This window comes from Onychostoma macrolepis, chromosome 20 (assembly GCF_012432095.1).
Source record: "Onychostoma macrolepis isolate SWU-2019 chromosome 20, ASM1243209v1, whole genome shotgun sequence".
Lineage (NCBI taxonomy): Eukaryota > Metazoa > Chordata > Actinopteri > Cypriniformes > Cyprinidae > Onychostoma > Onychostoma macrolepis.
The window spans coordinates 18,866,544-18,890,737 of record NC_081174.1 but is presented as its reverse complement, the minus strand read 5'-3'; the positions used below and the strand labels follow the sequence as shown (position 1 = coordinate 18,890,737).

Below are 24,194 nucleotides of genomic sequence, written 5' to 3'. Positions count from 1 at the left end.
ATTTCATTGGTCATGTCAATCACAGTGATAGATGCCTACACCAAACACAACCCCTAACCACACCCCTCATCCGAACCTTAACCAATGAAATTAGCTGCTGGGCGGGATTTTCGCTGAACTGGTTTCGAGGAAAAAAAATTGCGCAAAAAAAAAATAAAGAAATAGTACTAAATACTGTGATTATCAAATCAAAGTATACCACCAAAAAGAGGTGTTTTATTAAAAAGTTTGTGTAACCGTACTAGGGACGCAGAAAATGATTAATTTGGGCAAGACCAATGTTACAGCGAAAAGTATTGATAGAAATTCCTTAAAAAACAACCCCCGAGTCATTAAGTAATTCACACACTGAATGGCCACTGGTAAGTGTTCAGGGTGTGGGATATAATTGTAATGCATGAACTACTGGTGCCACCCATCTGTAATTCACGGTACTAAAATAAGTTTGCTCTATGTTTGCTCTTACCAAATCGTTTCGTGGGAACACATTTCTGCAAGAGTGTGTACAGAACAGCAAAATGTTTATTTCAGTCATTTTTCTTCCTCAAACAAAGACTCCAGAAAAGATGGATACTGTCAGTGCAGGTTTATTTCATTCCATGTTGAAGACAAGCATCACCAAACACGTTTTACTTTTCAGGACAGCTGCCAATAGTACAGTTAACTGTTAAATACTAGCATCACAGGGCATGCAGTTTCTACTGGCTAATTTAGGACTGCAGTCTGACACATGCTTGTCACTGCATATATACTACTGTAACTACAGCACAAAGAGAGCGTGCAGGACAACGCAATACAACACCAAGCCAGATTAAATCTTCAAATTCATACTTTTTAAGTGGTTTACACAAAGTTTGGGTGCTTTAGCATGACAAGTTGCTTAAATGTTTTCCTTTGGGAAACACTACTGAATATTCTTCTACAGCTGCGATTCCAAAATGCTTTATAGCCATACAACTGGTGACATTAATACGTGATTAAGCTACTAATACTGTACGGAAACACCACATGTATGTAACTAAGATGGTGGATGATGAGTACATGGACGGATGTGAATGAAGCTCACTTCAACTACACTTAACATTTAGAAATGTCACAATCACTGTTACGTGTATTTAGGCATGCGTCGCCACAAAACATTAATTAGCGAAGACTGCTGTAGATCCAGACGTCATCTACAGGATACTTTCACGCTCTTCTCCGAAGGTGACTGTGTCAGAGGACACTTTGAGGATCTCAGGAGGATCTCCAGGGTTAAGCCCCCTCTTCAGATGCACCACACGGATGTTCTCATTTTGGGTGGTGCTGGAACCAGGAGCCATGATGACGTCACTTCCAGTGGTGGTGGACGTGGTGTTGGAGCTATCTGTGGGTTGGCGAACGTTGTTTCCTTGTTGGGCGTTTGTGTTGTTATTGAGGGTGGTGTTGCTGGGTGTACGGTTGAGGTTGTAACTCTTGGAGGAAGGCCAGCTCTCTTCGGGGCTGCTGGCCAGAAGACTGCACTGGTCTTCGGAGCAGATGGACATGCGGGCGATAGCTGGGTCTTGGAGGCCACTCAGACTATTCGGCAGCCCTCGCTTTCGAGCTGAGTTCTCCTCATCCAGCTCAATCAGGTTAGACCTCTCAGACTGCGACAGGTCGGCCTCTTCGTCTTGCAAGGAATGGTTGGGAGAGCTTTCGTTGGAGCGGACTCCCGAGTCAGAAGAATCTTTCTTATCTGAAAGGTAATCCTTACCTTTGGCCAAAGATCGATCTCCAGCATCTGAGGCTTTGGGCTCAGGTTTCTTTCCATCCTTGAGCAGAGGGGCACTGTCCGACTCTTCCGACTCTTCATCATCACTGGTCAGTTTCTGGTAGCGTAAACCGCCTCCAGGCTTCAGCTTCAGATCAGCACCCTGGAAGAGGCTCACCTTCTCTCCAGATGTCTTGCGTCCCAGAAGGGACTTTGATGACCCATGGTCAACCTTCTCATCCTCTTCTGTTATGGGATCTAAAGTGGGCGTGTCCGCCGAAGCGTAGTCGGTATTATCGGTCCCGGACTTGCTGCTTCCTCGTTTTGAAACGGATTTGCGCCCATCTTGGTCTCCTCCATCCTTCTTCTTGTCCTCAGAGCTGGAGTGCATTAATTGGCCAACAAAAGGTGGCACAGGTTTCTCCATTCCTACCTCAATCTGAGCCATGGAGGCGATGTATTCCTGGTAGGCGTTGCGGTACTCGGCCTGCTGCTTGTCTGTTAGCTTGCAAATTTCATTGGAGGACTCTTGAGAGTTGAGGCTGGACATACTAGGTGTACGGTGAGTGGTGGCCTACAGAAGGCAAGAGATGTTGAGATAAATGTCTAATATGGAATGGCTTGGAAAAAAAGGGTTCAAGAACCTAGGAAGAAATGCTTACCATCCATGTAGGGTTGGAGTGCTTAGGAGGCTCATCCAAGCCCACGTTACTGAGCTCCTCAAAGCTCAGGTTGAAGTTGTACATTGGTGAGGTGTCCGTGTTACCAACTCCTCCGTGAACGGGTGCACCAGCGTGCCTGCAAGACTCCACATGACCAACCATGCTGCTGCCCTGCTCGCTAGGAGCCTCCTCATGCAGGACCTGGTTCTCTACATGACGGAGCTCAATCACCTGCACAACATCGACTTCATTACACCAGTATTTAGGGCCAGTGTGAGAGACTTTCAGGCCAGTTAACTGTACTATCACTTGCACTATTGGGCCAATCTTACATTTCTTGATAATGTACATGCTTTACAACTTAAACATTTGGTTTTCTGTGAGATTTAGTTATGAATTCTCTCAGGTAAAGGTATTGAACTGGCTAACACGGATTCTTTCCAAGAATAAAATGTGACTAAGTAGGAACAAGTGTGTAAAAACATGGTTTAAAAATTACATAATCTGCCACGCATGCAAAAGCAAAAGCAAAAGAGTTTATGAACTTATGGCTATCCTGTATTATTTCAAGCTATTATTGCATTTATTTTATTTACATATTTATTTTATAAAACACTTGGTGAAAGAAACTAAATGCTTGTAAACATTTATAACAATTAATTTAAACAAACATAATAAATATGAATATTAAATATAATTAAGTAAATAATAAATATGAAACTTTTAAAATACATATTTCATATGTACTCATGTAATACATCAAATTGGAAATTTTGAATTTATAAATTTAAACAAGCACACATTTAAATTCATAGAATTTTAAATGTATAATTTTTTGTATGCTGGCAAGGCATAGAAATCTGACCAACTCGTTATATTACTGATAGAAAACTACTCACTGTTGTCCTGAAAAGTTGCCAATCTCCAAAATTCATGTTCATCTCTTTCTTCAGCTCGTCAATGTTACACTGAGACAGAACCCGGCCATTTATGTTAGCCTGGAAAAAAAAATTAAAATAAAAAAAAAAATCACAAAATCAGAACGTAGTCCAAAACAGTTTGATATTTTCTTCTCAGTGTACAATTTTTTTGATTCACAAATACACACCTTCTTAATGGTGGCTGTATACTGAGAAAGCATGTTCTGGTCCATGCCATCGATAAGTTTGACACGCTCACAGATAACATCTGTGGTCATTGAGCTGAGCAGTATCGATGGAGTGCCTGAGACCACAGAGGCAGAGCCCTGGTACACACAACACAGAACCATTAGTGCCACTCAATTACACCAGAACAGTGTGCATATGAAAGATCTCTGAAGCCTTCAGACTGCTACCACAAGAGATAGACCATGCAGATTTTTAGAAAACAGTCCAAAGGGGATGCAAAAGGTCTTGAATTAAAATTCAAGGAAGAGAGGGATCAAAAAGAGGTACTGCGGAGGAAAGTATGCAATGCATTTTGAACATATTGCTGACAGCAGGATTTCAAAGAAGCTAGTGCAAATCTAGAGTGATAAGATGGTAAGAAAAAGTTAGGGATACAAATAGTTGTACTCAGAATTTGTTAGTGCTGAAGGGTCACATCTACCACCACACTTAACATTAAGTATTATGTAGCTTTCAAATAGCTACGTCTAATTATAAGAAAACCAAAAATTGTGACCTAAACTACATGGACTATAAATACAGACCTCTGTTAAGGGAAAGTCAGAGTGGCACCTGGGTTCTATACTTTTAAAGTTTTCTGACAGAATACTTAAAAAGTTGAGCATCCAGGCCACGCTGTGTGAGAAGCTGATTATTTCAATGGCTTTTGTGTAAATCGGCATCATTGAAACAACTGCATCGTCACAACTGAAAGGGTATAGAAACAGGATTTCTTGATTTTTGAAGGATTTTTTTAAGGACAGAAGCTTGAAAGATCTAGGGGAAAGAGAATTCTGAGGAAGGAGAAGGACTTAAGTTTAATGTGACCAAGTAAACTATGCTCCATGTTAGCATGTCACTTACATGGGTATGAGTATTAATGCAGTGACCCTTTTTTTAGTAGTTAATTGGCATATTTTAAATTTTAACCTTATATTAGGCATCTAACCTCAACTTAAGCACTTTTATTCCTCCTTCCCCACTGTGGGTGAATTTTTTTCTGTCCCACAGTGCATGCCAGGGGTGTGAGTGTTTAGAGCTCTAGAGAGTGTTAGCGTGTGTTTGTGAAGGCGTGTGAGGAAGGGAAGCATCAGCAGAGCAGCAGAACTTAAGCCGAGTCTAGAAGGATTCAGTACCTGCTTCTTTTTGAAAGACGGTACCTTACCCTGCTTGAGGAGAGAGAGGAGAGGAGGAAAGAGACAAAGGAGGTGGAAATCGTGAGGGAACTACATTCATATTGATGAAAGAAAGATGGAGAGAGTTTAAACAGGGAGCAAATGAGTCTCTCTACAGCATGTGGGAACTGGTGGACTGTGAAAGCCTCCGGTGAACATTAAGGCAGCTGGTGCTTGACGTCACTAGTGCAGTGCCTGTTTGAACACTGGCATCTTGTTTCTATTCTCACACAAATGAAGCTTAAAATGTACCAAATGTCAAACACTAGGTATAAGGCACCTTACACAAATGTACAAAAGGTACAAAACTAAAAGGTTAAAAATCTTGAATGTTATTTCAAGATTTATCTTATATATAAGTATATATCTAGAAACAAAATGTAAAGAGAAAAAAAAAGCTAAATTAAGCCTAAATAAGCTGTAATTTTTAGGATCTAGCTGTGGGATCAAAAATCGGTTTGTAATTAGTGGAAACCTCACAAATTAAAGGGAAAAAAACTTTTTTGTCAATGCATTAATTTGTGTGATATAAATAAAACGTGGGAACAGTTGTATACAAAATATTTTTAGCAAATAATATTATTTAATTAAAAATACTTTTGCAATTAATTTAAAAACAATTAAATATGGACTGTCAAAAAATATATTGTATGTTTTATTGTTGGACACAGTCAAGACTGTCAAGATTTGGAACAGGCCAAAATTTCAAAAGAAATTTGGCCCTTCGGAAACAAGCCTTTCATGCTAATTTACAATCATTTAACATTTCTACCAATTCTCACAACAAAAACCATTAATAAGTAATAACACTATTCATACAAAGTGCCACAAAGAATATGACAGACTTTCATATCACACATTACAATCTAAGAAAAAGCATAAAGTATAACTGGAGCAACACCATGAAAACAGTGAAAATAAAATGATACGGACATATAAGACAAGACTCGGGAAGAAGAAACTTTATATTCATGTTTATAAAAGGAAGCACCTGCAGAGCAAAAATTAAACATTAGCTGTAGAAGAAAAGCATGTCAGCAAGTGAAACCCTAGCAAGTCTAACACTAGCGCTATGCTGTTATCCATAAGCACAAGGTCTGGCAGCTTTTGTTCATGACTAGTACTTACAAGTCCACTGATATGGTCCTTGGGATAGCCGGTTTTAATGAATGGACGTGGAAGAACATAAGCAGGGAAGGAGCTGCCAGCATACTGCCGCGGCAGCTGGTATAGATGTTGGGGGAAATATGGCTGTGAGACCAAGTTTGGAGGAGAAAAAAAAAATGTAAGGAATGAAAATATAACAGAAAAACATAAATAAATACATGCAGGAAATGTTCCAGTTCAATACAAGGTAAACCAATAAAAAAATGTTTTTTTTTTTTTTACATTTTTTTTTTTTTTTACAATTATTTACTAATAAATTGTTTGGTATTCAACCTTACGCCACAAACACGGTCAACTGAGCTTAATTGTATTGAACCTGAAAGATTCCTTTAAATCCAAACATATGAAATAATGAAATAACATTCAATCTCTCTCTCTCTCTCTCTCTCTCTCTCACACACACACACACATTCTCTCTCTAACATGCACAAATGCTTAAAAAAATAAATTATTAGAAGAGATACAATGTGTACAAACGCAGCCACATAAACACCTCATTTCGTTGCATTATAGGGCTGAACTTAAGAAAACAAGGCAAACGCAAATCAAAATTACGCTAAAATGAAGAAAAACAATCACTGAAACACAAGCACAAGGAAATGAATGAAAAATTGTCTGGGTGGGCATGTGGAAATGTTTGGCACTGAGGCTGGAATACTTTGAGAGGTGTGTGCTCGTCCAAGGGACTTCCCTCATCTATTAAATGAGCCGATGTGCCTAGTAGAGCTCCCAGAGGAAAGTTAAGTCTAAAACACAGCTGAGTCATCAATCCACACTTGACACTATTTATCAGTTTTAACTGGACCCATTTCACCTCAAATGCCCCCCAAAGAGATGGCAATAATCTAATGATAGATTGCAACAAAAACAGTTTCTGATTCAGTTTAGTCTATCAAATTTTGCAATTCAAGTGATCTTTTGTGCGTTATCCATGCGATGACACTCACCCTGTTGTAGAACGGGTGTTGTGGTCCGGCCATGCCGCTGAAGTAGGCGCTGTGGGGCTGAGGAGACACACCCGGCGGGTTATACGGGCCGTTGTAGGAGGCAGTAGGGGAGCAGGCAGAGGACTGCTGGCTGTAGACTGATATTGGACGGCCCTCCTGTAAAGGCAGCGTGGGATAGGTGACACCACCCATGTTCACTTGTTCCCGGGCGGCACGCACATCTGAGAAAATAAAGAGATAAAAACTTGGAAAACGTGCTTTTCAACAGGGTATGACTAAGGTAAATAGAAATATTATATACGTTCTATTCGTCTTCTATAAGGTTTGTAATTTTCACAACTTTATCATCAAAATTTGGGGCATACAAATTTATGTGTGTGTGTGTTTTATGATTAATTATGTGATTTTTAATTTTCTAGCAAAAATATTACATTCAAAAACAATATTATTATTATTTTTTTAATATACATTTATTAATATTGCACTTAATGAAAAATTTTAAATGAGTAATAAATTGAGTTTGCAAATTTAGCATACATTAAGCTGTGAATATGCAATAAACATTAAATAAAAAACAATAACATACAATTAAAAAATAATAATTTATATTTTATTAAATTAAAATAAAATAAGTGACAGCATTGCAAATTTAGCACAGATTTTAAGCTGTCAATATGCAATAAACAAAAAAAAACAAAAAAAACAGTAACACATTTAAAAACAATAATAAAATACAAGACAGAATAAGTGACTGCATTGCAAAATTAAGCTGTCAATTAGGGCTGTGACGAGGCAGTTTACTGTGAGTGATTTGTCGTGTCGTATCGCACTGCATCTAGTGTAGACCGCATCACTAATTATAATGGGTTCTCGCCGCGCCGCTCGCGTGAGGTAGACAGGGTGTATTTAACTTTCTTATTTAAGGCTACTTTCCTATTTAACTGTATTATTTCTTTGATATTTATTTTAGTGTTTTGCAGGCTGAGTGTTCACTGACGGAAGTGCTAAAGTAAACACGCACGTTTGTTAATAGATGATTGAGCCTCATTTATTTATTTTTGCGATTCAGAATTATATATATATAAATATACACATCACCGCGCCACTGGCGGTAGTTGGTCCATTACCACCGCGGTGGTAAAAATCTGCCACCGTCACAGCCCTACTGTCAATATGCAACAAACATTAAATTTAAAAGCCATTCACAGATTATTACAAAAATGTATTACTATTAATAAAAAACAAAATAAAATAAAATCCAGAATGACTAACAGGACTGCAAATGTTGCCTAAATTAAGCTGTCACTTAACCTTTCAACTAGTGGCTAGCTAGTTTGGGTTTAAATGTCATTTGTTTTAAAAAGAGACATTTACCTGCAATAATCTCTCTGAGTTTGGGATCTAAATTAACAGTGCAGGGGAGGAAGGTGCGGATGTCTCGAGCCGCAAGCACTGGAGTTCGGGAAGAAAGGAAAACCTCAAAGCTACGGACATCACCATCTATCTCCAGCAAAGGCTCCACATCTTTAGTGGTTGGAATGTTCTTGGAGATCCTGTCAGGCAGTACAAGAAAGATACAAGTTGAGAAACATGAGACAATACTAATATTTTAAGGTTTGTAAAAGTTACTTTTGCATGTGTGGAGCCTCCATCACGTTTTTACTAAAACAATGCAGGTCTTGTGAGAATGACTGGTTTTAACATACCCTGGCATAAATTACACTGAGCCTTGCCAGATAAAACAAAGTCATGATGGTTTTACTGAAAATGAAAATGATGCTGATATAACTCAGCATTAGCAGCACAATATCTTCATTTCATTTTGTGTTTCTGGGGCATGGGCCGCTTTAAGAGTGGAAGGAGTGTGCAGACAGCCAGTATCAACACAATACAGCAATATTACTGATGTTCTGGACGCCAAACTTCTTCATAAAACCACAAACTTCATATGTTTCCACTTAAACAGACCTAAGGGTTTTCAGAAATGCTCTATAAACCCCTCAAAATGTCAGAATACACCCATGCCGCAAATGCATTCATGTCTCTCTTTATATTTGTGTACAACAAGAACTGCACAGTAATGGTATGTCGCATGTGTAAAGAAATAACATGAGTGCAGTCAGTATATTCCATAATCATTTCATATCTGACGACATATCTATGCAGTGACACAAGTCTTACATGAATAGCATCATCTGACTAATCACCGTAGGGAAGCCTATCTAATGATCTGGACCTGCTTTCTTTGGCTTCATCTGACATTCTGTGGCCTCCCATTATTCGTTTCCAGGAAGCTTCCCAAAGGAGACATTTTTCTCTAGGACCCTAATGGGCTAACGAACAAACTACATGCAAAAAAAAAAAAATCATATAGGACAAATACATTACATAAGATTACTCGGATAAAAAACTCTTTTTGTACAGATTAGCTATGATCTGAGTTGTTGATCTCAACTTTAAAACAACAGTGTGTTTCTGGCAACCTGATGAGCTACAAAACTACTGTGATAATAAAGCATGTGGTGAAATTGAAACATCAGGAATTGTGTTAGTTCAAATGCAGTTTTCTAGAGATCTACATTATAACATCATAATGACATTATAAAACATAAATAGTGTCATGTGGTTTCTTTAAAAGCCCCTACCTTTCATAGATGGTTTTCAGAGTTGTCTGATCTGGGATGCCATCTGTCTCTTCTAGGTACAGTATGAGCCAGGATGTGCGATACGGCCACTGCTCAGTCAAGTTGATCCAAGATGCAAGCCGGTCCCAGTTAAAACTTATCTGATTGGCCCTCAGCAAGCGGCCTAAACAAGAGGAGCATATTTCATGAGTACTGAATGTTCAGACTTTATGATTTCATATCTTAAAGTTCATATTCCATTATAGTGACTACACTACCATTCAAAAAATGTGGGGTTGGTATGATTTTTTTAAAATGTTTTTTGTTTAAAGACATTTAAAAAACAAATGTTTTTTTGTTATTTAAACTGAATTTCTAGCAGCCATTACTCTAGCCATCCTTCAGTGTCACATGATCCATCAAAATCATACTAATATGGTAATTTGGTTTAATTTTTTATTATTATCAATCTTTAAAATTTTTGTGCTGCTTAATATTTTTGTATAAAGGGTAATACATTTTAAAGGATTCTTTAATAAATGTTCAAAATAACATTTATTTGAAAAATAAATCTTTTGTAACATTATAAAATGTCTGTACTGCCATTTGATCAATTTAATATGCCCATGCTGAATAAATAGTATTAATTTATTTCTTAAAAAAATATCTGACTGTAAACTTTCATACTGTTTCTGAGGAGCTACATTGTTTGTTGGAAGAATACTGTTTTTATTAATATCATTACACTTTACTTGCTCTGTTTTATTTTGTGAAACCTTACTACGTATATGGAATAACCATTTTATAAAAGCAATAAGCCTCGTGAAGCCGTGGTTTCCAGTGAATTTATAACAGCTAAGGGGCGTTGTTAGGCACGACGTTCTTGCGGCTTATTGCTTTAGTATGCAACCTGTCTTGCTTTCACAATGTGACATATTTCAGAGAAAAACAGGATACTCAAAATGAAACAAATTGGGCCAGTTGAAAAACCTACTAGTAAACATTACCTAACAGCTCAAGCAAAGTCATTGGAAAAGTAAAGTTGTTTCAGAGTAATAGGAAGTTACTGCATTTTGATTAAAGATTACAGAGAGAATTGTTTTCTTTGAAATAACATGCAGTGATAAATCATTTTAGGAACATGTTGACCTTAAAGATTGAATGCTGACCTGTGACTGATACAATGTTGAGGAGTCTCCTCATAGTCTGAGGGCTGATGTCACTGAACCAGTCCTCGGTGACGAGCAGTTTTGTGAGGTCAAACGACATCTGACGCGTGACTGACCTCTGCATCTGTCGACGGCGATAAGTATCCTGAGGAGAGATCAGCCAGATTTAAATCATGCTTATTCGAAATCAATAGCATTAAGGAATACAGGGAAGGAAAATGTCAAGGGAGAAATTTGGAAACATTTTGTGATATGAGCATATCATGTGGTAAAACATTACTGTCATTGGATTAGTCAGACAAACTGCACAAACACAAGCCATGGGACTGCCAGACAGGACAAACAATTCTGTTCATCTTTGGAGTTCAAATCATCATGCTATTGCAAACATCACATAACTATTTGTCCTATTCATAATCGCTAATCATTATAATGCAAGTAGCCTTCTGACATAAAGCAGCATATTTATCAGCTTACCCTGCGATTAAGAGTCGTCTTACTGCCAAACTTGGTCTGGTCACCCAAGCTGTTCTGGGACAACTTTCTGTCCAACTCCTCATGCCAACCTACAGCATAAGAAAATTATAAGAAATTTGCTTTGCGAGAATTTTTGTCATGCAGCATTTGATTTACAACAAAGATTTAAAAGCTGTTGGCCAGAATAGGGTTAGAGCAATGTGGTTTGGACACTATGTTGGCATAAAATACAAGATATGTTTGGCTACATTTTGTAACCTACCATACAAATATTCAGAGTCAGTAATTTTTTATTATTATTTAGTAAGAAAGCATTCAGTTGATCAGAAGCGATAGTGAAGACTTTTATAATGTCAAAGATTTCCATACTAAATAAATGCTGTTCTTTTGAACTTTCTAGTCATCAAAGAATTATAAAAAACATCAAATCAGCATACTGGAATAATTTTTTAAGAAAGATTTTTTTAAGACTTTAGTATTGGCTGCTCAAAATTCAGCTTTGCCATCACAGGAATCAATCAATTATTTTAAAATATGTTACAATAAAAAACAGTTCTTTTGTTGTAATAATATTTCACAATATTACTGTTTACTATATATTTGATCAAATGAATGCAACATTAAAAAATTCTTACTGATCCCAAACATTTGAACGGTAGTGTATATTGAAACACAAGGAAAACTACTTCCCATAAAAGTCATTATTTGAAACGCAAGACATCCTACAGTATTTTAACCCCTCATCCCATGTTGATACAAACCCTCAGAGTTCCCAGTGTCTCCGTTAGCAGGAGTGGGTGCACACATCTTCTTTGCACTGCTGAGGCCACGGCTGTTGAGGAAGACAGGAAGGTGGACGATGTTGCGCATATAGTCATGGCCGTTGATGTTGGAGTCACGCAGCACGCTGTTTAGATTCTGGTTTATAGCTTTGATGATGATGTGAGGATCACTGGCGAAGACAGAGATGAAAGGACCCTTGGAGAACAGCACTCTCACCTAATCAGAAATACAATTTTGACAAGTTTTTGATATAGGCCTCAAAAGACACATTTTATAGAAATTAAGGGTGACATTTAAAGGATTTTATCAAGTTAACACTCACCTCACATGCACTAGATCCTCTGTCTGTACATTAAAAGTCAGCATCCAAGTATTTCTTTAAATGCATGATAAAATAATTTTATTTAGAATAGGACCAATAACTCTTTTCAGGGACTTGATACAATTGACTAAATAGATTAGGGATGCTGTTGGTTATCACTTAGACTAGCAGAAAAGCCAGTTCTAGGAGACCACTGTCTTTTCAAATTATTTAATCAGCTTGAAGGCATCACTGCACATGACAGCACAGGCTTAAAGGGATAGTTCACCTTCAGTAGCTGGTCCCCACTGACTTCCATAGTATGGAATAAAAACCAATATGCAAGTCAGTAGGCGGCGGCGCACTGGAGGAACATTTTCATAGTTCCTAGAACTACTGGTGGAAGTTCCCGCTTTTAGAAGTTTACGCTTTTCCCGTATTTAGTTCTAGGAACTCTGTTTTGGGGAACTAAGTTAGCTCCTTCTTCAGTGTAGGGTCTAAAACAGTTCTATAGGAAAGTGTATGCTGATTGGCCAAATGCGTACGAAACACCGGCTACCTGGCTTTTTTAAAAAGCTGTGTAAAAAAAAAAAAAAAGACTTGTCCAGAAATAAATGGATGATTTTTTCAGGCATGATATTTTAGACCGAGGCTTCTGTGCACCAGTGTTATTTAAGTATTATTTATATACTATTATAGAAGCTATTAATGTTTTGAATTACCTTTTATTTGTATATTTTCAGTTGTCATTATAATTGTAGTTATTTTGTTATGTACCATTTTCATCTTCATTATTTTTAATAATTTCTATTCAGCCTTCATTTATTTATATTTAAACTATTTGATTTCATGATTTTAATAAATTTAGTATTTCAAAGATAATTTTCTAGAAATGTTGCTTTGTCAACTAACAGTTTTTTAAGTTTATTTTTTTTCCATCAAATAACAATATTTTATTTTATTGGAGCTTTTTTAAATTAATGAAAATGGTATTTAGTTGTTTTAGTTAGCATTAAAAACACTGGTGTTCTCACAACTGCTGGTGCTCACCGTGTCAAGCATCTGTAGCACTTTATCCTGTTCACAGGAGTCCAGACCATCAATGATGACAACTAGACGTGTCTGGTTCTGGGTGAAGCCGTCTATAGTTTTGGCCATCTTAGCCATGAGCTCCACTTCATTCTTCAAGACCTGTGAAAAAAATTGACCATCTGTGACGCTGTATACAAATATTACTTGTGTGTGACTATGAAGCTCTTTGTATAAATTACTCAGTAGCCTGTCAACGAACCTTCATAAAGCCCTCACTCTTCAGCTTGTGCATTTTGTTGGCGGCACTGTGCAGCCTTTTCCTCTGGGAGTTCAGAACCGAGTCTGTCACCTGCCACCAGGTACGACAATTAAGCAACAGCGCCAAACCAACAACACTCGCCATGGAAACCAGCACAGCGTTCACTGTCTGGTTTTGCCCATCCATCTTGAAGACTGCCAACAGGGCCATTCCCATGATCAAGCAGCCCAGGATGAAGAGGAAGATAACAAAGGATGGGATGCAACATGTCTTCTTCCACTTCTTTTTACCTGAGGGTAGACATGGTCACAACAATAAATGTAATGTAGCAAATATAGGCTATGTTTATTAACATAGTTCCTGAAGAATCAAGAATGGTTACGTGACCTTTACCTTGAGTGTCCTCAGTTTTAAAGACTCTGAAAAGTCTGGTGGCCAAAAAGCCAAACTCCCTCTCACAGGCATCCGAGAGAGTAGCGATCATTTCAGCCATGGACGTCTCCCCACCCACACTGGATAACCTGTTATAGTCTGTGAATAGAAACCTGAAAGAAAAAAATGATCTCTGTCTTTACTTACCAAAGAGTAATATTCAAACCAGGCCTAATTTATTTTTTATTTTTTTGCTTTCTTCTGCTAAAATATTAAAAAATTAGCCTCTAAAAATGTAATCAATATACATCAAAAACATAAACCTATGTATTATGTACACATATACACATTAATAGTACAATACCATTCAAAAGTAGATGTTTTTTTTGAGATGAGTCTCAAAAATTTGATCAAAAATACAGTAAAAACAGTAACATTATTAAATATTATTACAATTTAGAACAACAGGTGTTTTCTATTATAATATATTTTAAAATGCTATTCATTCCTGTGATGGCAAAGTTGAATTTTCAGCCACCATTACTCAAGATGCCAATGTCACATGATCCTTCAGAAATCATTCTAATATGCTGACTTGGTACTCAAGAAATATTTCTTTATTACTCTATATTCTCCATTATTATCAATGATGAAAACAATTGTGCTGCTTTATATTTTTGTGGAAATTGTGATACACTTTTTTCAGGATTCTCTGGTGTCACAAAGTTCAAAAGAACAGCATTTATTTGAAATAAAAATATTTTGTAACATTATGAATGTCTTTGAACTTAATTAAATTCTGATTAAAATTATTAATTTCTTAAAAATAAATGCCCAAAGTAACAACAATAATAGTTGCTTTTATTAATATATTTTTATTATTATAATATTAGCTAATAATAACAATACATAAACTGTAAAACTACACATAATAGAGTTTTAAGTCTAATATCACATATAGGAAAACCTTACAAACAGCACTGATACTATTGCACCAGCTGCCCTTCACACTTTAGTGTCTTAATGTTTCTGTGACTATTGGCTACTTATGGCTCGTTTCCACCGAGTGGTACGGGTCAGTACAGTACAGTACGGTTCGGGACTGAACACCCTGATCCAGCTTGCATTTCCACCGCCAACTATACCCTTACTTGATAGGCATGGTGCATGCCAGAAAGTAGCGATCGAAGATAAAGCGCGACAATAAGCACAACTCTGCCTCTTTTTGTTAAATGTCAGTTTTAATGAACAATAATAGCCATTATAAAAGTATAAGTACAATGTATAAGAGGCTTATATAGAGGAAATAAAGGCAAAAGCAAACAATTCAGTCAAACGTATGCTACAAAGTCAGCACTATACTATGGTAAAGATCAAAATAAATATATAAAGTACATAACTTTGTGCTCAGCCAAAACTATATGACCAGGAACAAATAATAGATTCATGAGACCACGAATGCCTGTTAAATATACCCAAAACGAATTGTATCTCATGTTTAATCACTACAGAGACATTAGAGCCAGCGGCAAATGTCAGAAGGACTAGCTGAGCTAAGGCGAAGAGACAGAAAGGAGAAGGTTTAGCTCCACTCTTTTGGTACCCTTTGCTGTGCAAAAAAGTGGTACTGTACGGTTCGCTATTTTTGTACCATTCACAACTTCTGACAATGGAAACGGACATAACTGAGTGCCGTACCGTACTGTACTGAACCATACCGCTCAGTGGAAACGAGCCATAAGTCAACACCACATCAACGGCCCATCATGGGTGCTTTTGAGAATAAAATGACAAATGAGAAAATGACAAGACCACATCTATCATTTAGGACAGGACCTCATCTTAATGGCTTAATGGTTTATGTAGAGGACAGATAATTACCTGACAGGCAGTGCACGGGTGGTCTGTTCCGGCAGCTCTGGTGGGTTGACGAACATGAGTTTGAGCAGAAGCTCCAGGTATCCGATGTGTCGGGCCAGACGGGTGCTAATAACCCACGCCCAGTTCCAGCTCTCACCCTCACGCCTGCTCCCAAAGTACACAACCACTGTGTAGAGATGGAGAGTTGTTCATATACATTCACTATACCTTTCAAGGGATATTGATTGAGTTAATGAGTTGATAACTCCTAACTTAATTATGACCAAAAGTATGGATTTTTATCATGAATACAGAACTTAGTCTGGGACAATAAATAACCAGTCTGTTTTTCTTACCAAAGAACACATAAAGCAGAGCCAGAATGCTGAGAGAGATGGCAATAGCCAGCTTGGGATCCACGGTGAAGCCGAGCACTAGTGCGACAGAGCCGCACAGCAGGAGCGATAATAACACAACCATCCAGGAAAACTGGAACAAAGGCTCCACCTGCTGACCTGCAAATGTCTTCATCTCATCTGAGAAAGAAATATGAAGATTCATCCACCAATAAATATACACCAGATGCAGCGAATTGAGCTCGATTAAACATTTCAAGCTCAGAAATAGCTAAAAAGCTAGGTAGGTACGTGCTGTACATGAGTAAACTGTGCTTTAAAATATCCTTTTCAGGTCACTTTCCTAGTTTAAGCCGAACCACTCTAAATAATGCTCACCCTCTAGTTTCTTGAGCAGGAAGGACTTGCCGCTGCCCCACTGGGCATACAGACCCACACAGATGGGCGGCTGCATGGTGGGCTCACTCAGGATGTCTGCCAAAGCACTGCTGTACAGGTCATAGCCCAGCATGTCCCCATCTGACTCTGTGGGGGACAGATGTCCTAAAGGGGACAACACAGAGAGGGGCAAAAATACACACAGGTCATTCATAACCTACAGAAAATGCGGTATAATTTAGTGCTGAAATGCAACTACAGCAATTCAAAACATATGTTTACTTAAAAAAAATTGTTAGGTTCTGAACTATAAAGAGCAAGACTCTGGTTTTTGTAGATCAATAAGACTATGTACCGCGAAGTTCACAATAAAGCAACAATCAGACTAATCTGATTCGTGAACAAATTACTCTTACGGGCCGGTTCTTTTTACTGAAGTAAAACAAAATGTGAGAACAGTGCAATTTGATTCCTAAAAAGAATGACTCTTTTGAATCGGTTCTTTTAATAAACAATTTCAAAAGTTGAGTTACTGATTTGAAACTGTCTGAAACACTGTCCTGTATAATTTACAGCATTTGCAGAGATATCACTATTTTCATATGTAAGAAAAATAGACATTATAACTAAAATAAACCCAAATGAATCAGAATCAAATGGAATCGAAATCAGAACTGAATCAAGAGCTTGTGAATCAAAATGGAATTGCATCAGGAAATCTGTATCAACATCCAGCCCTAATAACGAGTGTTAATCAATAGTTAAGCTCATGATGGAGATCTAGTCTCAGACTTACGTGCTCCAAAAATCTGGGTGAGGATGCTCTTCTGGTGGCTGCAGTCGATGTTATAGGGTGTCTCTCCAGCTTTGTTGGGCCGGTAGAGCAGGCGGCCATCTTTAGGGTTACGGAGAAGGAGCTCAGCCAGCCTGCGGCTCCGTCCACGAATGGCGATATGAAGAGGGGTGTCCCCTTTCTGTAGCCAAAGAGAGCAGATATTTAAAGTGCGGTATAGTCTCATCATGTGAATGCGAATAATGCACATGAAACTGTGACTGAAGTTTTACCTTGTCGACTGCAGACACTTTGGCTCCTTTGTCCAGCAGCAGCTCCACTATTTCTATGTTCCTCATTTTGGTGGCTTTGATTAGTGGAGTCTCAGAATCCTACATATACAGACAAATACAGACTCAAGACTGGCTCAAAATAGTGAAACAATCTCTTTGATGCAAGTCTTCTTCTGTTCTTTACCTTAGTGGTGGTCTCTGTGTCAGGATTGCACTGCAGTATGTCTCTAACCATGGTTGCATTGCCTTTCTCTACAGCCCAGTAGAGAGCAGTCTTATTTTCCTGCAACAAACAAACAGCAGAATCAACTGAATTTCCCATAACTCTGATACACTTGCAGTTTAAAGTAGGACTGCACAATTAATCATATTTTAATTGTGATTATGATTTTTGCTTCTCTCAATATTGACCCGCAAAACACAACAAACACTAACATAATTTGTAATTACTGAAATCAACGTTAGGTAGGTAACATAAACCCAGTGTATGAGTTTATGTTCTTGATTTGTGCTTACGTGAAAGTGCAATTATTCTGATGAAACATAAAAAAGACTAATTGTGAGTAATAACTATTTTATAAATAATAATGTGATTATCAGTTTAACAATTATTATGAAACCCTAGTTTAAAGTATCTTCACATATATGATATAACAGGCATGTTACCTGTCCTCTAATGTCGATGTCTGCATACTTATGCAGCAGTGCCCTCACGATCTCAACATGCCCACCTCTCACAGCTCCAATCAGCACAGTGTCTCCACTCTACAGGTTTAAAACACAACATACAATGAGAATACATAATATCACAAGTCATTTTTATCCAGTATATCAGTTTTATAATTTCTGTTTGTTTACAGGTTTGTTGTGAGGTTCAACCCACCCTGTCTGGGATGTTGACGTATGTTCCGGCATCAAGCAGGTCCTGCACAATCTCAGTGTAGCCCTCTTTAGCTGCGATCATCAGAGCTGTGTTTCCGTCCTTATCAGTCATGTTTACATTGGGGTTCCTCTTCAGAAGCTCTTTAACCACCTCTGTATATCCTCCCTTCACAGCCACGATCAGTGCCGTCATGGAGTTCTGAGTGGGTGAGATTAATAAAATAAGACTGACAGGCCCTCAGGATTCTGATGGAATACTGCTAAATCAGTGGTCCTCAACCAGGGAACCGCAGGACCCGACCAGATTTCTTGCGACGCGGGATTAAATTCCCGAATAAAACACGGTTGAGGTCGGTAACTCTGATGCAATTTGAACGGGAGCGGGCGGTCTAACAATATCCCGTTCCCTACGTCTTTTCAGAACAGCATATCTGCGCTTTATTCAAGCACCGGTACAGCCTGCACTCGACTGTTATGCACGCACTGCACGCATGAACCAGGGCTTCCTTTTATTTGCGAGGTCTGTGCGCAGCATGTGCATAACGATGCTCAGAGCAGGCTAGCCTACCAGTGAATATACAGTTAATATGTAAAGTTCTGTATATTTATTATGGAAATTTGTGTATGAGGATTGAAATACTTCTTGAGGAATGATGTTTATATAAACTTTAAAAGTGTGATTTCTAGACCTGTAAAAGTCACATAAATTAATCAAATCTTAGGTACGACTCCATGAGTTTTTTTTAAAGAATATATATTTTTCTAGTTATGCCAAGCTCTAAAATATTTTATTGGGTAGAAATCACGAGTAAAACAATACTAATAAATCTTTAAATCACAATCTGGGCCTTCGAAAATTGTTGAAGACATTGGGGGCCTTAAATTCAAAAAGGTTGAGAACCACTATATAATGAGCTCATACCGCCCCCTCCTGGTCAACATCGGCTCCGTTCTCCAACAGGTGCATCACACTGTCGTAGTGACCCTTTCTAGCAGCCCAGATCAGTGGGGTGGTGCCGTACTAAAAGTATAAAATGAGACATTTTAAAGTTAAACATAAAAAAGGCTTTACCTTTAATATATCTCACAGTAAAATCATTAAAGGACTATTTCATGGTCATTACGAATTAAGATCAATCAACAGGAACTATGGCATGCTGTTAATTACCAAGGAAAATAATGTTGACTTTGGTTTGTAGAAACAGAACTAAACAAAAGCACTCACAATGGAAGTGCAAGATTGCTCAATTAAATGATTGACCCTATCCATTGTAAGAACATTATTATTCATTTATTATTAATAATTATTTAATCGCAGTGAGGAAGGATTGTTTTTAGCTCACCTTATCAGAGCAGTTGACTTTAGCTCCATGCTCCAGCAAGAGTTTCACAATCTCTGCATGGCCTCTACCGGCTGCCCAGATAATGGGGTAGACACTGTATTGCTGTGCATGACATGTGAAATGCATGACAAATTTTAATCAATGATTGCATATATTAAACTGGCATTATTTGGATTCATTATTGATTTAATATGATTTGTATGTGCTTATACCATATGCAAGTTTTACCTGTCCAGTGGTGTTTGGGTTTGCCCCAGCCTCAAGCAAGACCAAGGCCACCTCATCTCTACCTTTATATGAAGCCCAAGTAAGGGCAGTCCAACCCCCCTGCATGACACAAAGCCACCTAACTGAGTTTTGATAATTAAATAAGATTTTTTTTCCTTTCCAAATGTGATTATTGTACAACATAAAGGACACATATTGCTTTTGATGCAAACTTTGCTATTAGATTTCCTCACCATGTCTCTGTGCTCAATGTAAGCACTGTTTTCCAGCAGCTCTTTCACTACCTCCACATGCCCCTCCTTAGCTGCAGAGATCAGAGCGGACCAGCAGTCCTATCAGGGAAAAGCACAGAGACGGGTCGCTATGGAAACCACTGAACCACTGGCTAATGTCACCATGGGAACAGAGATGGAGTGTGCAGGAGCTGTACTAGAAAGAAAAGCCCTACGGCACAATTATAATGGACAACACACCTTATACAGGTTTTAAATATATGGCAAAAATATTGCACAGGAATACTGAAGAGGTTTTACTGGGATTCAAATTCTAATTTTTGATTGAAAAAATTTTGAATAATAATTTATAATTGAATTTATAACAATAATTTTGGGGGAATAAAGAAATGCTCTCTTTTCTATTTTCTTATAACAACATTGTAATAAGCTGCTGATAATAGCCATCCAAAAATGATATCAAGCAGCACTGTGAATGTCTGCTCCACTTTTGGTTGGTAAATGTTATGTGAATATCTGCAGTGATTAAACAGAAACAAAAGCGACTACCTGCCAACTCTTTCTGTAAATCTAAAGTGGGCATTTTCTCACCACATCATCCAAGTTGACATTTGCTCCTCTTCTGATGAGCTCTTGAACAATCTCAAGACTGCCCTGCTCTGAGGCCAACATCAAAGGAGTTTGGCCATTCTGTCAAACACACAATGAGAAAGAGAGAGATTTGATATTTCTACATTTTAACTGATCATCTTAAATTACGCTTGACTTTTTTAGATGCAACTTACATCGCTTCGACCATCCACCTCTTTGAACTTGTCAAGATGGGCTTTGACAGCAGCCAGATTCTCTTCTTCCACATAGCCGAAGAGGTTCTGGATGGCCAGAGTGGTCATCTTGATGGAGGTTGTGGTGTCCATGATTGCCACTCACTGGGACACTCTGAACAGAAATATATCGCAGTCATTTTCAAAACATAGATTATGAACAGAGATGGTCTAAACTAATCTGAGTACTGCAGTAGGTTGTTGAAGGATACAAATGTAAAATAAGTAACTGAAATGAGATTCTTTGAAAGATGTTAAATTGCTGAGTTAGCCTGAGTGACAGGCGATATCAGAGCATTTGCTTCAGTGCAGGCCAAGAATAGCAATGGACTTTAAATGTCAGGAGAAAGGAGGCTGGCACAGATAAGCATAACACTGAGATAACTGTTTGTTTTCTCCAAACACCTCCACAGACACACTCTAATAGGTTTCTCTACAGTTAATTAGTGCAAATATTCATATCAGCTTAAATAGCCTATATATCAAAAAGACAATATCATACCTAACACTCTTTCGATTTCCCCCCATTAATACATTTATTTATTTGTCTATTTCTATTGCCATACCAGCATCTATGGCTATTTTCATGGAAACATCAATGTCAAAAATAAAAAAATTAATAAAAACCTTCCTACAACATACAATAGTAATGAAAAAAACAATATAAAAAACATTATATAAGATTTTTAATTTAAATATTTGTCATTTATCATTTAACACTTCATTACAAAATTAAAAATTCCTGGTGAAACAGTAAATAAATAAACAGAACATGACAGGATGAACAATAGAATGCTCAATAGATCGATAGATAGACAAATAAAATATAAACACTATGACACGCAACACCCTATACCACCCTGTGTGGCAAAAAATCCAACCACAAATCAATCCAAATAAATGTTTAATATAAATATTTTACAGTATTTGACCCTTATTTAATATGCGCCGCATGTGACCCTCAATTTAACCTTCAATACAGACTGTATAAAAGAATGGAAAAAACAGACAGACAATCAACTGGACAACAACAAAGAGAACATGGCAGCTCACTCAGGAATCCAAGCAGCTCTTTAAGCTCTATCTGTGAAACATGACACCGAAGTTATTCTTATAAACCACTATGTGACACCATATATCCAGCACACTCAGTGTCACACTGTCCTCTGCTTTTGTATGAATGCCTTTAGATTGCTGGCTGTGACTGCTGTCTGTCTGTCTGTCTGTCTGTCTGCTCTGGAATGGCATCATGCATTATTTATGGCGACCAAGAGTGGTTCACGCCTAGAGTCTACTACAGCAAGATGCTGAAATGACTGACAGCCCTACAATTATAATGGTGAGAAGGGCTCTATATTATATGGATATTTATAAAGACTGGTGAGAAGCACACTATATTACATAAGACAATAAAAATAACTAAACATTATAAATTATGTTTTGCTATATTTTTATATAAAAATATAACAAAACAATAAAAATAGTAATATTTACTGTTTTCTGTTTGTTTTTGCTTCTCTCAGACAGACAGACAGACAGATAGATAGATAGATAGATAGATAGATAGACGAAAATATGGCTAAAAATAACTATATAATGTCAAATAAATGGAGGAGCCTGGGTGAGAAAGAACACAATAAAACCACAACACAATATCTGCCCGGTAATAAAGTGCTTGTTAATCCTGATATATTTGACCTGTCTAAACATTATTGTAATTTGATATTAAAGAATGTATTTCCAGAAATAAACAGGGCGGGCAGTGACTCGTCAACATGTCAAACACTTACTCACTATGAGAGGCAAGGCAATTAATCGCCATCAAAACAACCCTCAACAGATTAACCGTATCTTAATACATTTATATAACAAACTGCATCTTATTCGCTGTGAATGGTCAATTCTGCTTAATTCTACAGCTTGATGCTCGTGACCGTCCTTTAGGAGGATAAGAACTGTCAATCATACGCGGCATCAACCGACAAACGCGATTTAAACCCTACATCTGCCTTCCGTTACGAGACGTACCTCACAGAAAAGAAACGTTGAAATGCTCTGCTGTCTGAAAGTCCGTTTAGAGAGGCGTATTTCTCTCTAGTTTTTCTGTCTACGGCGCTTCTTTCTTCCTATTCACCATCTTCAACAGCCATTTTGACGAAGCAGCGCGCAGTGCTCGGTTCAAGCTTCTTCCTGGCGAGTCCCTGACAACACACGGCGTGACGTCACGCCTCACTCACAACAGCACATGATGAATACATGTGACGGTAGCTAAGCTGACAGTATATATACAGGTGCTGGTCATATAATTAGAATATCATCAAAAAGTTGATTTATTTCACTAATTCCATTCAAAAAGTGAAACTTGTATATTATATTCATTCATTACACACAGACTGATATATTTCAAATGTTTATTTCTTTTAATTTTGATGATTATAACTGACAACTAAGGAAAATCCCAAATTCAGTATCTCAGAAAATTAGAATATTACTTAAGACCAATACAAAGAGAGGATTTTTAGAAATCTTGGCCAACTGAAAAGTATGAAAATGAAAAGTATGAGCATGTACAGCACTCAATACTTAGTTGGGGCTCCTTTTGCCTGAATTACTGCAGCAATGCGGCGTGGCATGGAGTCGATCAGTCTGTGGCACTGCTCAGGTGTTATGAGAGCCCAGGTTGCTCTGATAGTGGCCTTCAGCTCTTCTGCATTGTTGGGTCTGGCATATCGCATCTTCCTCTTCACAATACCCCATAGATTTTCTATGGGGTTCAGGTCAGGCGAGTTTGCTGGCCAATCAAGCACAGTAACACTATGGTCATTAAACCAGCTTTTGGTACCTTTGGCAGTGTGGGCAGGTGCCAAGTCCTGCTGGAAAATGAAATCAGCATCTCCATAAAGCTTGTCAGCAGAAGGAAGCATGAAGTGCTCTAAAATCAGTGCTCCATCACTGACTGGAAACTTCACACTGGACTTCAAGCAACATGGATTCTGTGCCTCTCCACTCTTCCTCCAGACTCTTGGACCTAGATTTCCAAATGAAATGTAAAATTTACTTTCATCTGAAAGCAACAGTCCAGTTCTTTTTCTCCACAGCCCAGGTAAGACGCTTCTGACGTTGTCTCTGGTTCAGAAGTGGCTTGGTAGCCCTTTTCCTGAAGACGTCTGAGCGTGG

The 24,194-nt window shown here is 37.9% G+C and overlaps 1 protein-coding gene across 4 annotated transcripts; it reads right to left on the bottom strand.

Annotated features, from left to right (window-relative positions):
• Nucleotides 1-571: 571 nt before the first annotated feature.
• On the bottom strand, nucleotides 572-23,227 carry kidins220b (kinase D-interacting substrate 220b). Of its 4 annotated transcripts, none has more exons than XM_058755946.1 (30): nucleotides 23,046-23,227; nucleotides 20,979-21,132; nucleotides 20,785-20,883; nucleotides 20,194-20,292; nucleotides 19,961-20,059; nucleotides 19,733-19,834; nucleotides 19,312-19,410; nucleotides 18,391-18,588; nucleotides 18,174-18,272; nucleotides 17,692-17,790; nucleotides 17,508-17,606; nucleotides 17,239-17,416; nucleotides 16,443-16,607; nucleotides 16,065-16,244; nucleotides 15,730-15,895; nucleotides 13,870-14,021; nucleotides 13,477-13,766; nucleotides 13,236-13,376; nucleotides 11,863-12,100; nucleotides 11,102-11,190; nucleotides 10,625-10,769; nucleotides 9,477-9,639; nucleotides 8,206-8,384; nucleotides 6,832-7,052; nucleotides 5,846-5,968; nucleotides 4,679-4,711; nucleotides 3,503-3,640; nucleotides 3,294-3,392; nucleotides 2,395-2,625; nucleotides 572-2,306 (listed from the first exon to the last, which is right to left on the bottom strand). In XM_058755946.1, exons 2-30 carry the CDS (start codon nucleotides 21,108-21,110, stop codon nucleotides 1,176-1,178), a joined length of 5,187 nt encoding a protein of 1,728 aa, XP_058611929.1. In that variant the 5' UTR covers nucleotides 21,111-21,132; nucleotides 23,046-23,227; the 3' UTR covers nucleotides 572-1,175. The 4 variants fall into 4 exon arrangements, with proteins under 4 accessions (XP_058611929.1, XP_058611930.1, XP_058611931.1 ...); XM_058755947.1 differs by having other exon boundaries at nucleotides 4,679-4,708; XM_058755948.1 differs by lacking the exon at nucleotides 4,679-4,711.
• Between the last annotated feature and the right edge of the window lie 967 nt (nucleotides 23,228-24,194).